Genomic DNA, 15,179 nt, shown 5'->3' with positions numbered 1-15,179 from the left:
CTGACAAGAGGGGGCATGGAGTACACAGGAGCCAGCACAGGGGCCCATACCCGGCAGAAGCGACGCAAAGCTTCAGTGCAACCATTTCCATTACACACTGTATGCCACCATCAACCCAAGGCGAGAACACCGCTTTCAGACAGCAGGGATCCCAAGTTCATTTCCATCGGGCTGTCCCAAAGGCAGGTGCCTGTGAGTTTCCAGCTGTTACAGACTGCCAGCATCCTTCTTCTGAGGTCAAAGCTTTTGCAGCTTACTGTCTCCGGCTGCATAAGCCAGTCCATGCCCCCAAGGCACCTGCATGTGTCCATATTTAAACAGTGACATCCAGAGGTAGCCTGAGACGACCCAGCCCGTCATCCCGTGTGGCCACAGAGCTGACTTAGACCATCAGCAGCAATGACAGAGGGAGGCGGAGAGGGCACAGACAAGCGCGGCGGGTGAGACTCCCTGGCACCGGCGCCCTGCAGCAGCCGGCCCACTCGGCCTGGCCTGGCTCACAGCGACTGCTCTGCTGTCCCCGGGACACCCGGTCTCAGAGCCGGGTGTGACCCGGAGCCCAGACACTCAGGGAAGGCTGGCTTCGAGCCTCCACCCAGTCCCAGCCCACCAAGGCAGGCAGCAAAGGCACTGCCGTGTTTTCACGTGGGGGGGCCCGCAGGGTTGGTGCTGGGCTGCCCTCCTGTGTCAGGCGAGCCCACAGCCCCTGCGTGTGCTCATGGCAGGTAGAAAGTTCCGCTGGGAAGGTGAGAGGAAGAGAAGGAAAGGTCACACGGCTCTTCTGACCTCTGCCGCTTCTGCTCTGCGCAAACCCACCCCAACAGCAAGCTCTGCGACAGTCGTGGGCCTCCCACGCCTGCTGGCTCTCACCACCCAAAAGCACCACAGCTGCCCTGCGGGAGGGGGACTCCCTCTCTGTGAGCTGTCATCCAGTCCCCACATTACCCGCACTGTCACAGCCCAGGAAGACTAGCACCAGCTGGGGGCTCCAGCCATGCACTGGGCAGTCTGATGCTCACCCCAGCCTTCGCGCGCTCTGTCATTTCCTCACTTGATCCAAGAAAACACTTGCCACATCCTGAATCTCCGCCTCAAACTCCAGCCCAAACTGTCATCCCAACCACACAGGAGTCTGAACATGCTGCTTCTTCCTCGCGCTCTGAGAGCCGATCCTAGTTTTCCTCACCCAGTTACTCTTCGTCTTCGCCTTCCCAGTTCTACACCCGCAGGCTAGTCCTTCCCCGGAGGAAGAGGCTTTCACTCTCCTGAGGGTAAGGCTGCAAGTCCTCGATGATGTAGACTATTCTCAGCTCTGGGAGGAGGGGTGGGCGAGGGGAAGACGTCTGCAACCCAGCTTACTCAGTACTGCTCCCCTTCCTCAGAGCAGGCGTCAGGGCCACACGTGCCAAACCGAGCCAGGAGCACCTCCACCTGCCCTGGAGGTGCCCTGCGGGGCCCGAGGAAGGATGAGCCGGCTGGGAGCCACAGGGCAAGGGAAAACAGCCTTGAAGGCTGCTGGTTCCCAGGATCAACAGTCATCTTCTCCAAACGGAGCCTAGCTACCATGACCGACCGATCGTTTTCGAGTTGCTGTGTTCAGGTTCAGGGCGGACACATCTCAACACGCAGCCCAGGCTCAGGAGCAGGTCAGGAAGGGAGTCTCAGAACGCAGCGATGGTGAGTCCTGACCCGGCAGGACCAGCCCGCCAACCACGCTGCCTTCCGCTTCAGACCCTTCCCACAGGAAGGAACAACGGCCCCTAGCACAAGCAGTCATCAACCCAGACTCACCACCCTTGAGAGAGGGACCCAGTGTCTGTTCCCAAACACTACTCGGGCAGAGAAAGGTTCCGATAAGGACCTGCGTGCTTTACATACACCTCCAGGTGATGCACGCAAAGCCGGTGGTAAGTGCAGGACATCAGCCTCCCCACGGGTAGCCAGCACCCCCAGAGTGGAGCAGGAGTCAAAAGGCAGAAGGGAAACACCGTCTGAGAAGGAGCCTTTCTCTTTGAGACACGCCCCTGCGTAGTAAAGCCAAGAACTCTGACTCCTAGTGTACATTCCACCTGCTTCTGAGGGCTCGAAGAACAAAGCTCACAGACTCTTCTCAAGCAGGCGAGAGCCTCAAGGGACATGCCACCAGCCTTCAGGCCTGCGGCTCTTCTCTCCTCAGCTAAGCGACCCACAGGGCCCCGAAAACCTCAGGTGCTGGGCAGAGCAGCCGAGCAGGCCAGCCCCAAACATGTCCCGAGCCCCACCTACCCCAAGCACCCACCTAACAGTGGCCACACACAAGCCCACAGAGCTCACAGAATGGAAAGACACCTGTGGCCTGTAGGCCAGCACAGACAACGGTACCTGCAAGTCCAATACTGCTCAGCACCGGTGCTGGGGGCTCCAGCAGCTGAGCCTGGGGCCGAGGACGTGTTCGCTCTGTCTGTTCACTAGATGGCCTGGGATCGCCACCCTGAAGCTCTTGTTCAGGGTCAGGAGCAGTCTGTGCCTCTTGAGAGGATGCCCTCAGTTCAGGGCACTCCATCCAAAGAGCCCAACACACCACCAGGTACAGCAACCTCAGCATCAGAAGCACCAGGCGCAAACGTCACCCTTGCCTGTCATTTAGGACACTTGGTGCCCGGCACGGGGCTAACATCTGGGGCGAAAAACAGACACTGGAAGGATGTCCTGGAGATACGCTTCAGCTTCTGAAACCAGTCCCTCGAGCCGGAACCCGTGAGCCTGCCTGCCTCGACTTTGTCACATTCCCGTGAGCACCAATGCACTTGGCACAGGCACTGCAGCGCGGAAAAGAGGCTTCCTGTGTCTGTCTGAGCCCAGAATGCCCTGGGAAGAGCCAGGCAGAGGAAAGAGTGAGGAGTAGGTGGACGTCAGAGCACCAAGGTGGCCTGGACTCCCGGTCAGGTAGGTGCGACTCAGGCAGTGACTCGAGAAGGCAAGCTGTTCGTGGGGCCCGGGGCCCAGTGCCAGCTGCAGGCACTGAGGGCAGAGAGGAGGTGCCACGGGGAGGACTATAAAACAAAGGAAGAACCAGAGTACAAGCCTTTTCATAAAAAAATTAGCCTGGTAGATAAAAATATACAAAGTTGAACTTTGTTAAAGACACAGATACTAGGAGGAAAGACAACTTTAAACTGGAATTTGTTCCCACATAAGTGCTGACACGGACAAGGACACAGATGTGACACAGACCGCCACCCTGGGCAGCAAACAGATGGAGACACAGGCAGGACACAGACACAGCAGTGCTTGCACTCAGCAACACAACAGCTGACCAACACATACACAGACATTTTTAATGGAGGGAACAAAGGAGGAAGGAAAGGAGGACAGAGAATCTTAAAATCAGCCCTGGGCTGAGGTGGCGCCACATGGCACCGAGTCTGGCACAGGCGGGGCAGCTGGCCACACTCCTGGAGCAGCTTCTGGAAACTGTGGGTGCAAAGCAACAAGACACACGGGCCGCTGGAAACACGGCTCTTCTTACTTTGGGGGTGGGGCAGAGGCGGGAAGCACACAAGCCCTGCCTCCCGGCACAGTGCCAGTGCCGTCTACACTCGGAGGATCTCCAGGCAGTTGTTGTAGCAGATGGCAATCCAGTCGGGCTGTGTGGACGCCCACTGCACATTGTTGATCTCGCCTTCGGCTGTGTAGGCCAGGATGGGATCCTCGATGGCCCGGGGCATCTGCTGGATGTCCCAGATGAGAGCCTGATGGTCATCCGCTGGGGACAGAGAAAGCCCACAAGCAAGGTCACAGTCCACAATCGGGTGATGGCCCTCACGCTAGGGTGCGAGCCACAGTTTACAAAGCATTTGTTCACCAAAACCGGTGAGGGGGTTTTATTTATGTATTTATTTATTTATTTAATTTTTTTCCCTTGAGTTGGAGTCTCACTTTGTCGCCCAGACTGGAGTGCAATGGCCGCTCCCAGCCACTGCAGCCTTGACCTGCTGGGCTCCGGCGATCCTCCCCCTCAGCCTTCCAAGTAGCTGGAATTACAGGCGCGTGCTACCACACCCGACTGATTTTTTTTTTAATTTATTGTAGAGATGAGGTCTCGCCAAGTTGCCCAGGCGGGTCTCGAACCCACGGGCTCAGGCAATCCACTCACCTCGGCCTCCCAAAGGCGCAGGATTACAGGCTGAGCCACCGAGCCCGGCTAGAGGGGGTTTTACTTAAGCTCTTGCATCTTACAGATGAGGAACCCAAAACTCAGAGATGTTAACAGAATGTGCCCCAAACCACATAGCAAGGAGCCAGCAAGTGGCAGAGCCAGACTCAAATCTAGACCCTGACTCCACGTCCCAGATATACCCATGTTCCATACACTGCACCAGAATTAGGATCACATAACGGGACTCAGATGGGCACCTCTCATCTGGGTCAGGCATCAAGAGCAGGCAGTGGGATGCCAGAACGTGTCACCTCAGCCAGTTGAAATACTCAAGTGGTTAGAGGGCCTTCCCTGACCATTCAATATAATGTGAATGTTTTTCTCATTTTATGAACATTCACATGATGAGGTATATATTTTATTTATTATTATTAAAAAAAATTTTTTTTGAGTTGGAGTCTCACTCTGTTGCCTAGACTGGAGAGCAGTGGCACGCTCACAGCCACTGCAGCCTCGACCTGCTGGGCTCAGGCAATCCTTCCACCTCAGCCTTCCAAGTAGCTGGAACCACAGGCATGTGCCACCACACCCAGCTAGTTTTTTTATTTATTGTAGAGACAGATCTCACAAAGTTGCCCAGGCTGGTCTCGAACCTCTGGATTCAGGCAATCCTCTCGCCTCGGGCTCCCAAAGTGCTGGGATTACAGGCTTGAGCCACTGCACCTGGCCTTAAAATTTTTTTGCAGAGACAAGGTCTTGCTGCATTGCCCAGACTGGTCACAAACTGCTGGGCTCAAGCAATCTTCCTGAGTGTTGCACAGAAGACAGAGGTAAAGTACTGTGTAGACCTGTACTGGTGAAACATTTTTTTCCAAAGAAAAAACGAAAGGGCTATGGGAAACACCAGAAAGAAGGTAATCACCATATAAACATAATTCCCATGTACAAATATAAAATACATAGGCATACATGAAAAATGACTGGAAGGAATGATTTCAAAATGAGAATGGTAGCAAGTTAAGACAGCAAAATTGTGTTAGGCTTACTTTTCACTAGTTCCTAAGTGACCTGTAATGTCATATTACTTTTACAACACAAATAAGTTATTACTTTAAAAAAGGAAAAAGGCAGTGATGCCCAGGGCCCAACTCGGCCACCAGCCTGACGTGAAAGCTGCTCTCAGATCCAAGGAGGACCTGCATATAAACTCTGACAGGCCAGGCCAACTGTGTCAGCACCAGTCTTGCCAAGGTTGCACGCTGGGCAAGGTGCGAGACCTTCCCAGAGATGCTGCGAGAGGCCTGGGAGCCACCTCACACCAGCACCTGCCAAGCACTCAGCAGCGCCCTGCAGCCGAAGGGGCTCGAGGCAGGTACGGCACACCCCACAGCAGCGCACCGTCCATGGTGGCCCCAGAGCAGATGGGCACCTGCGGCCAGTCCTGCTTCTGACGAACAACGCGAGACCCTTCTTTCTGTTCCGCCCATACCCCAGCCACCATCTGGCGACATGCAGAAGGCCACTCACAGCCTGGTAGAAGAGGCCCTGCCACCACGTACAGGCACAAGTGAGGCCCAGCCCGGAGGGCGCCCCTAAGCCAGGAGCACCACCGGGCCGGTGCCACACCAGGGGCCCTGCTCACTCCCAGGCTGCTGGCTCGTGAGAGGAGACCCGAGGCACGACATGGCAAGGGGCAGGCGCCAAGGGCGGGCAGACGACAGGCTGGGGTCGGGTCTGGGGTGTGTGGGGCTGGAGGGCGACAGCGAGGACAGGGTCACCCGTGGAGAGTGGGAAGAGGGGAGAAATGGGACAGGAAGGAGAAAGAAGGCCTTCGCCCTGTTCTGTAGACGCCTCTGGACCGTCTTCATCTTTAACAACAGATACAGTACTCTGGAATAAAAGCCCACTGCCAGCATGCTTTCAAGGGATGCTCGCTGTGGTCTGGGAAACGGCACAAGGGGAACAAGTTACACCCTCTGCCCAGGCGCGGCTCTGAGGGCCTCGAGGGCCCCCAGAGCCCACTGCCGACTCACTGCGGGAGGCGCAAGAGCCCTGGGAGACAGTGATTCTGTTACAGCCAAGAAGGACACCTCCCTTGCCTGTATTCCCACATCTGAGTCCCTGCGCCGAGCAGGAGACTTCAGAGCCGGCAGAGGCCCAAGCCCATAACTGACATGTGATGTAAGCAGCACACACAAGATGCTCTGACAGCCACTGAGGGCACAGGACCATCTGGGAACATGGAATGCTTGAGCTTCGCAAGTGGAGGTGGACCCAGTTGGTCACTCTGTGCAACTGTCTCAGAACTGTCCACGGAAAACAATGAGGACCACAATTCTGAGGAGCCGGGAGCACACCCCCCCACCCCCATGGCTACCTGCGGTGCAAAATGTGGCAGGAGGAATGCGGGGCCCAAGCGATGCCATTGACACACGCACGGTGGTTGTTTAACCTGGCGACGGGAGTGCAGGGGACTCGGACATCCAGGATCACCACCTGCAGAAATGCAAGGAAAAGGACGGAGCTTCAGGGTTCGAAGGAAGAAACAAACAAAAACCCCACGCCAGAATTTCTCAGCATAACTTTTTCATCCTGTGGATTAACGAATACCAGAGATGAGCTGCGCGTGGTGGCTCAAGTCTGTCACCCATGCACTTTGGGAGGTATAGGTGAGAGAACTGTCTGAGCCCACAGGTTCGAGACCAGCCTGGGCAACTTAGTGAGACCTCATCTCTACAATTAAAAAAAAAAAAAAATAGCTGTGTGTGGTGGCGCATGCCTGTGGTTCCAGCTACTTGGAAGACTGAGGCGAAGGATCACCTGAGCCCAGCAGGGTGAGGCTGCAGTAGCCGCGAGCATGACACTGCACTCCAGCCTGGATGACGGAGGGAGACTCCAACTCAAAAATAAGCAAGTAAATAAATAAATAAATAAAATAATAATAATACCAGAGACAGATTTCCTCAGGACTAAGGAAGGAGACCAGAGCACACAGGCTGTTCATGGTCTGGATTCCAAGCAAGACCAGAGGGGAGAGCAGGGGCAGGAGACAGGAGGTGCACGAGGACAAGCTCTGTGTGTCTCAGTCAGACCCAACGAGAGCCCCACCAAACAAGCTGTGTGGCGCTGACATCACTGCCCAGGTCAGCCACGCATGCCCCAGCTCACTACCTCATCACATGACAGGTCATAGGGCATGCTGACATCCCTGTGTCACTTGCTGAAGCTGGACGTATCTCCAGACTGTGGAAAGAAAGACTACTGTGTCCCCACCCAGAGCCATAAACACACAGGACGAGGCTTACACTCAGCGCCTGCTTTTCTGGGATCTAGTTCCAATTTGCCACAGATTAAGGATGCTTTCTTTACCTCAGCACCACTGATGTGTTGGGTGGGGTGATGCTTTGCCGGGGCAATCTTGCAGGATATGTGGCAGACACCCTGGTATCTACCCACCAGATGCCAGGAGCACGGTCTGCCTCTCCGAAGGGTGCTGGGAGCCACCTTCTGCTGTCCTAGGTGGTGCAGGGAGCTCACCTCCATCCCGTCCATGGCCATGGTGGCCAGGTAGTTTGGGTCCTGCTTGTTCCAGCAGAGGCGAAGCAGCGGGTGGTGCTGGGGGTCTTCATAAATGATGGTGCTGTGTTCTAGATGACGGAGGTCGAACATCCGCACCGAGCCATCAGCCCCCACAGAGGCAAACATGTCCCTGCCACCCCCAGCCCGGCTAAATGCAATATCATAGACCTGTTGGGGAAGAAGAAGGTTCAATCAGGTCAGATCCATCATCTGCTTTTTCCAGAGCAGGGAAATTTACCACGTCCAGCTCGGCTAAACCCAGTTCATGGCACGGAAGTGGGTGGAGGAAGCCCACTGTCCCGGAGGACCTGAACCCACAAGCTCTGATATCAGTGACTTCCCAAAGAGCGAAGATCATTGTGCTCTAGGAGCCAGCTGCTTCTTCCCACGTTCCTGCTTTCCAAGTCGTCTTTCTCCAGTGACTGTGTTGAAACAAAAGGCACGCACCCTGCTGACGACAGAGCGGTAGCTGCCTCCTGCCCTTTGGGCCTCAGTGGCTTTCATTTGGGCACAACCAAAGCAGGCCCTTGACCACTCTGGGGCTGAGACCATCTATCTAGAAGCAGCCCTCCTGTGGCCACGTGACTTCAGCCAAGCCAATTATGCTGTGAACCTGGACCCAAGACTCATTTGCAAGAAAACATCAAGGAGGCCCGGGTGGCCCCAGATTCCCAAGTGGGCATAGTAGCACGTCTAGTCCTAGATCACACTGCTGCTTCTCCTAGTTGGTTTGTGCTCATAAGTAACTCAGCTGAGGTTCTGAAGAGCTGCTTCCTGAGTTTACTATTTGCTGTGAATACCGCAGATCACTATGTCTATGAGGAGATAGAGGCAGAGAGCGATAGAGAGCTTCACAGAAGAGAGGGACAAGGAGAGACAGAAACAGAAAAACAGATGCCCAGCCCCATCTGCCTTCTGGGCCAGCTGCCTTCTGGGGGACACAAGAGGGCCTTCCCCTGGACATGCAGCCCAGCCTTCCTGAGGCTCCGCCTACCAAAGGCACAGCCAAGTAGGCGTCCCTTTCTGTCCAATTCCGCCGATGCCTTTTTACTGGCTGACCGTGAAGCTACGCTTCTCGTTCTATGGCAGAAATTGGAAGGGTCTGAAAACCAGGGCCTGACACAGCCGACAGACCATGGCTCTGCCCAATGCTGTCTGGCTGCTATGCAGCAGAGGCGTGTGATCAAGTATGCACCCCAGAACGCCAGCTCTCGGCACCCTCGGGGATGGGGAAGCCACAGGGCACCCCCAGGCAGTATGGCTGATCACACAAGCCCTCAGCTTTAAGTGACTCCTTCCCTGCCCCAGCAGAGTGGCTCACTCAGAGATGAAGGGAGGTGACAGCTCCTGTGAACAGAGCGCTCCTCCTCAATGGCCTGTCGGGCAGCCACGAGGGCCCCCAAACCAGCCTTTTCTCAGAGAGAGGTGGACTGGGCAATCTTGAAGCTGCTGGCAGGCGCTGCTGTTTCTCCAGTGCCACCACCCTTGGGTCATGCCTTCGAGGCCAGGGCACCAGGCCCAGACCTCTTCCCCACTCTCTCCCCACAAGAACCGATTCCCACAGCTGCGTGTGGCAGGGTCCCAGGCCTGCTGGGTGCTTCTGCTGGTTCAGCTGTGGGAGGCCAGGTGGGAAGCAAGAAGTGTTGCCGCCAGGTAAGCCCAGCCCCTGCGCCCAGGAACCCTGCTCCTCCCTCGGCACTGCGGGAAGTATTTTCTATCTCACCTTTGCCATCATCTGCAAGCAATGCCCTGAATTAAATCCCCTTCTCTCGAATTACCTAAGAGTAATTTCTGCTTGGAGTCGGACCTAACAGAGAACAGCAGGCTAACAGGTCATAGAGCTAAAACCTGGCAACCTGTTCCATGTGATGCCCAGAGAGTTCCCAGAAGCTCTTCACCGATCCCCTCTGCAGGACAAACTCTTCATGTGACCCTTGTAATTTAGCAGCAGTTGAGCCCAGAAGTCTCATAACAGACCTTATCCCTTGGATTACAGAAAGCCACCAAAGAACAAGTCCTTACTGAGAATGAAACCCGAGTTGCCACCTTCCTAGTCCGCTGACAGTCCCAAGTTTCTGACCTAAGGTCAAGCAAGGGATACCTCTGACCTGTGCAGATGTCAATACTCCTGGTCGTGCCAGGCAAAGCAGAAAAGAAGCACCAACTACAGGAAATCAGAGGAGCAGAGGCAGCAACGACTCCATGAGGAAAATACTCAGGACCGTTTTCCAAAATCACCCAGAAAAATGCTTTGATTAAAACACCATCACCAGCTGGTGTGGTGGCCCATGCCTGTAATCCTAGCACTCTGGGAGGCCGAGGCAGGATTGCTTGAGTCCAGGAGTTCAACACCAGCTTGGGCAACAAAATGAGATTTCTACAAAAAAAAAAAATTACTGGCCAAATATGGTGGTACATCCCTGGGGTCCCACCTACTCATCAGGCTGAGGTCTGCATCCAGGAGGTCAAGGCTGCAATGAGCTGTGATTGTGCAACTGCACTCCAGCCTTCGGGACAAAGTGAGACCCCAACTCACAAAAACAAAACGCAATCACAAATAGCTCTCCTCGGCTTTTTCAAAAACACAGAAGGAACCTCACCACCTAAGAAAAACATACTCAATTGCAAGCCGTAATAAAAGTTTAAAGATTAAGTGAACATAGCTGGGTGTAGTGGGTCACACCTGTCATCCCAGCACTTTGGAAAGCAGAGGCAAGAGGACTGCCTGAGTCCCGGGGTTCAAGACCAGTCTGGGCAACTTGGCGAAACCTCATCTCTATAATAAATCAAAAATTAGCCAGGTGTGGTGGAGCACACCTGTAGTTCCAGCTACTTGGAAGGCTGAGGCGGAAGGATTGGCTGAGTCTAGTAGGTCGAGGCTGCGGTGGCCATGATTGTGCCACTGTACTCTAGCCCGGGCAACAGAGTGAGACCTCAACTCAAAACACACACACATACACACACACACACACACAGATTATTAGGTGAACATATTAGGATTTCATAAAATATTTTAAGAGAAAAATCGACAATTAGGTTTACCTGTCAGGAAATTTTCTCTCTTCCTACTCCCTTCCCACTCCCATTCCTAAAAAGTGAATATATTTTGAGATAAGACTCTAAGTATTTTTTAAATTTAATTTCTTTTTTTTGAGTTGGAGTCTCACTCTGTCGTCCAGACTGGAGTGCAGTGGCACGTTCATGGTCACCACAGCCTTGACATGCTGGGCTCCGGCGATCCTTCCGGCTCAGCCTTCCAAGTAGCTGGAACTACAGGCACGCACTACCACGTCTGGCTAATTTTTTGATTTATTGTAAAGATGAGGTCTTGCCAAGTTGCCTAAGTGGGTCTCGAACCCGTGGGCTCAGGCAATTCACTCACCTCGGCCCTCCAAAGCGCAGGATTACAGGTTGAGTCACCGAGCCCGAACAAATTTAATTTTTAATTATTGCAGAGATAAGGTCTCACTATGTTGCCTAGGCTGGTCTCAACCTCCTGGGCTTGAGCAGTCCTCTTACTTCAGCCTCTCCAAGTGCTAGGATTACGTGAATCTATAAGAGAGTTCACTGGTTTTTTTTTTTTTTTGGTTTTCTTGTTTTTTTTGAGTTGGAGTCTCACTCTGTCGCCCAGACTGGAGAGCAGTGGCACGCTCCCGGCCACCGCAGCCTTGACCTGCTGGGCTCCGGCGATCTTCCGCCTTAGCCTTCTAAGTAGCTGGAACTACATGCCTGGCTAAGTAGCACTACCATGCCTGGCTAATTTTTTGATTTATTGTAAAGATGAGGTCTTGCTAAGTTGCCCAGGCAGGTCTCGACCTGTGGACTCAGGTAATCCACTCACCTCAGCCTCCCAAAGCGTGGGATTACAGGCTGAGCCACCGAGCCTGGCTGAGAGTTCACTGTTAAAAAACATAGCAACATTTTGGCATGAAAAGAAAAATAATAAAATGTAGAATTGATAAGTTGTTTGTATCAGTCACAAAAAAAAAAAGCACTAGTTTACAACAGTACTGTTTTCCACTGTACTACACAGTTTCGTCTTCAAGTTTTCGTAAGGAGGCACCATATGCTTCTATGACATGATTTTCTACGCAAACTGTTGGAACAGTGCGAGCACAGCCTGCTCTCTCACACTGAAGGCACATCAAGACTCTGAGGAGAGAGGAACAGGAAAGGCATCTTTACCTCTTTGTCATGGGCTATCAGCTGGGTCTTCACATGGCCAGACACAAGATTCACTCGGCCCAGCACCTGCCCCGTCTCCAGCCCCCAGATGGTGCAAGTCGTATCGATGCTCGAGGTCCCTGCAAACAACCAGGGCTGGTCAGCGGGCGGCCGGAGACAGGTTCCCACACGAGCCTCCCTTTTGCACCTGGTTGGCCCAGGGGATGACAGACCAGACCCTCCCTGGACATGGGGGGGCGTGGCCAGGGAGCCGCCCGGGTCAAGTGTTCAGTCCTCACCTCAGCGCCAAGCTGGAGACACCAGGCACACACACGGCGCTGGGGTTCATCCAGGGAGTCAAGACCCATGTTCCATACCGTGCCCATCCCCCACCAGGCCTGGCCTAGCGTGATATATGGACCTCGAGCCCCGAATCAACACCTGAGAGCAATCATTAATCCCTGTGCCCTGTCTTCCTTACCCAAAAGATAAGGGTCCACCTCATTCCAGTCAAAGGAGGTCAGGGGAGCACAGAAATCAGAGTTCTTGTTATTGTTCAGCAAACATTCCAGCCTGGTCTCTGTTTCACCAACCTGGAGGAACAATAATTTTTAAAACTCAGTCAGTCTTATCCTCATAAAAAGACAGTATCTTAATAAACGTAAGACCTGAGGGGAGAACATGTTTAACAAAAAGAATAATAAACCCAGAAGAACTCTCTGAATGCTGTTCTTCCCCCAACGTCCTCTCTGCCCGGCTGTACTTTCTCAAGTTTCATCCCTGCATCTTGCTGGAGAAGTCTTCTCCCCTCACCCAACCTGGAATCTCGCACCTGGCCTGGCTCCACCGCAGGCTGCAGGGGAGTGAGCTGCTGAGCTCAGCTGAGAGGGAGGGTGTCTCCGAGAGCTTCTCCACACTCTCCTCCAGTCAGTGACCTGGCACTTGTTACACGTACTCGGGAGTACCTTGGCTGAAAACAGGACGTGACGTCCCAAGCATCCTGCCTACTTCTGTGGAAGGCTGTCATCGGCACATCAGCTTTCCAGGGCTGACAGTGGCTGGCAGCGAGGCTTCAAGGAGCCCCCACTAGCTTTACCAGAAACCTGCTGGCCTAGCAAGGCCAGCCCAGACAAGTGGCACCTGTGTCTCCAATGCTGCCAGACACCCAGCACCTCCAACCCCAGGTTGTTTTCCACAACGCGCTGCCGCCAGTTCAGCCAGAGAGCCCACCTGCCAGGTGGCCAAGGCAGCATCGGCTTACCCTCCACACACGGAGATAGTCACCACTTGTCGCCAGGAGGTCCGGGTAGACACCTTTCGTGTCAGGGATCCACATGAGCTTTGTGGTGGGGTACGGGTGGTCAAAGGTGTTTCGGCAGATGAACTCCGAACTCTCCTCGTCTAGGCCAACGAGCTGCACCTGGAACACACGCACACCCCGTGTGTCAAACACGGCTGACCCTGGTCAGTGTGAAGTCTTGATACTGCTCTGCACGCAACTGCAGTCAACCAAACTCTTCCAGCGACTGGGCTCTAGCCAGTCATCCTGCCAGATGAGGATACGCAGACCCAAAGGATCCAGCTGCATTCAGCAGCACAAGGACAGAAGAGCCAGAGCCAAGACTCAAATGCAGGTTACCCGACTCCAAGTCCTGCACTCTTGACCCAGGACTACAAAACTGCATGATGGGCCGGCCGGGATCGCCTCCCCCACAGCCTCTGAGGGAAGTGAGCACGAGTAGGGATGGTTTTGGCTGCCACACGCCTGAGTACTGCGGGCACTTGGTGCTCAGGGGCCAGGAATCCCAACACCCTGTGCAGCCTCGTACAACACACTAACGCCCACATACAAGGCTAACTGTACACAATGCTCACTGCCCCCAAACTCAACATGGGCTGTTTACACGTAAGAATGTGTCGAACCAGCATTCAGGACCCAAACCACTGTGATTGGCAGAAAAGTGGGTGCCAATGACAAAGTCCTACCTGGTTCTGGCCACCTTTTCAAGAGTCAAGTTTAGCCCAGCTCTGACTTCCATCCTTGGTGTCAAACTCACTCAACCTGGCTCAATAGAGATGACACTCTACACACTTGGTTGTGAACTTCCAACTGGAAGGTAGAATGGTGGGGATTTTTGGTAGGGATCCGTAAGGAGAAGTAAACCACTAACTACACAACTGGGCTCTTGTGTGTATCAGCTGTTACTGCTTTTCTTATTGCTAAATATACTGCATTAAGTGTATACTCAGCAGTACAATGTATCATCTACTTATCCTTGAGGAACTTTCCAATTTCTAGTTTGGGGTCATTATAAAAGTTGATGCTAGCCGGGCTTGGTGGCTCAGCCTGTAATCCCGCGCCTTTGGGAGACTGAGGTGAGTGGATGGCCTGAGCCCGTGGGTTTGAGACCCGCCTGGGCAACTTGGCGAGACCTCATCTCTGCAATAAATCAAAAAATCAGCCGGGCGTGGTAGCGCATGCCTGTAATTCCGGCTACTCGGAAGGCTGAGGCGGAAGGATCACCGGAGCCCAGCAGGTCAAGGCTGCGGTGGCCGGGAGCGGCCACTGCACTCCAGTCTGGGTGACAGAGTGAGACTCCAACTCAAAAAAAAAAAAAAAAAAAAAAAAGTTGATGCTATAAATATTTATGTACAAGTCTCTTTGTGGACATGCTTTATTTTTCTTGGGCAGACAACTTTAAGAGTAGAATTGGCAAGGAAACTCAGATGGTATGTCTACACTTAACTTTACTTAAAAATAGCTGGGCTCGGTGGCTCAGCCTGTAATCCCAGCACTTTGGGAGGCTGAGGTGAGTAGAATGCCTGAGCCCGTGGGTTCGAGACCCGCATGGGCAACTTGACGAGACCTCATCTCTACAATAAATCAAAAATTAGCTGGGCATGGTAGCGCGCGCCTGTAGTTCCAGCTACTTGGAAGGCGGAGGCGGAAGGATCGCCAGAGCCCAGCAGGTTGAGGCTGCGGTAGCCGGGAGCAGCCACTGCACTCCAGTGTGGGCGACAGAGTGAGACTCCAACTCAAAAAAAGCCCAAAAAACTTTACTTAAAAAGAAAAAAACTAGCCGGGCTCGGTGGCTCAGCCTATAATCCCGCACCTTTGGGAGGCTGAGGTGAGTGAATTGCCTGAGCCCGCGGGTTCGAGACCCGCCTGGGGCAGCGAGACCTCATCTCTACAATAAATAAAAAAATTAGCCGGGTGTGGTAGCGTGTGCCTGTAATCCCGGCTACTCAGAAGGCTGAGGCGGAAGGATCGCTGGAGCCCAGTGGGTCGAGGCTGCGG

At 53.8% G+C, this 15,179-nt stretch overlaps 1 protein-coding gene across 1 annotated transcript in view; it reads right to left on the bottom strand.

Annotated features, from left to right (window-relative positions):
• Positions 1 to 3,100: 3,100 nt before the first annotated feature.
• DCAF7 (DDB1 and CUL4 associated factor 7) overlaps positions 3,101 to 15,179 on the bottom strand; it is a 14,596-nt gene continuing 2,517 nt past the window's right edge. The window contains 7 exon segments of the mRNA XM_021710550.1: positions 3,101 to 3,745; positions 6,516 to 6,525; positions 6,527 to 6,634; positions 7,676 to 7,885; positions 11,903 to 12,021; positions 12,363 to 12,474; positions 13,143 to 13,342. Coding sequence (XP_021566225.1) covers positions 3,573 to 3,745; positions 6,516 to 6,525; positions 6,527 to 6,634; positions 7,676 to 7,885; positions 11,903 to 12,021; positions 12,363 to 12,474; positions 13,143 to 13,342 — 932 coding nt within the window. The 3' untranslated portion in view covers positions 3,101 to 3,572.

The sequence above is a fragment of the Carlito syrichta genome, unplaced genomic scaffold, assembly GCF_000164805.1.
Source record: "Carlito syrichta isolate Samal-C Ts95f unplaced genomic scaffold, Tarsius_syrichta-2.0.1 Scaffold289721, whole genome shotgun sequence".
NCBI lineage: Eukaryota > Metazoa > Chordata > Mammalia > Primates > Tarsiidae > Carlito > Carlito syrichta.
Note: the sequence above shows the minus strand (reverse complement) of the source record. Positions and strands in the feature narration are given on the sequence as shown.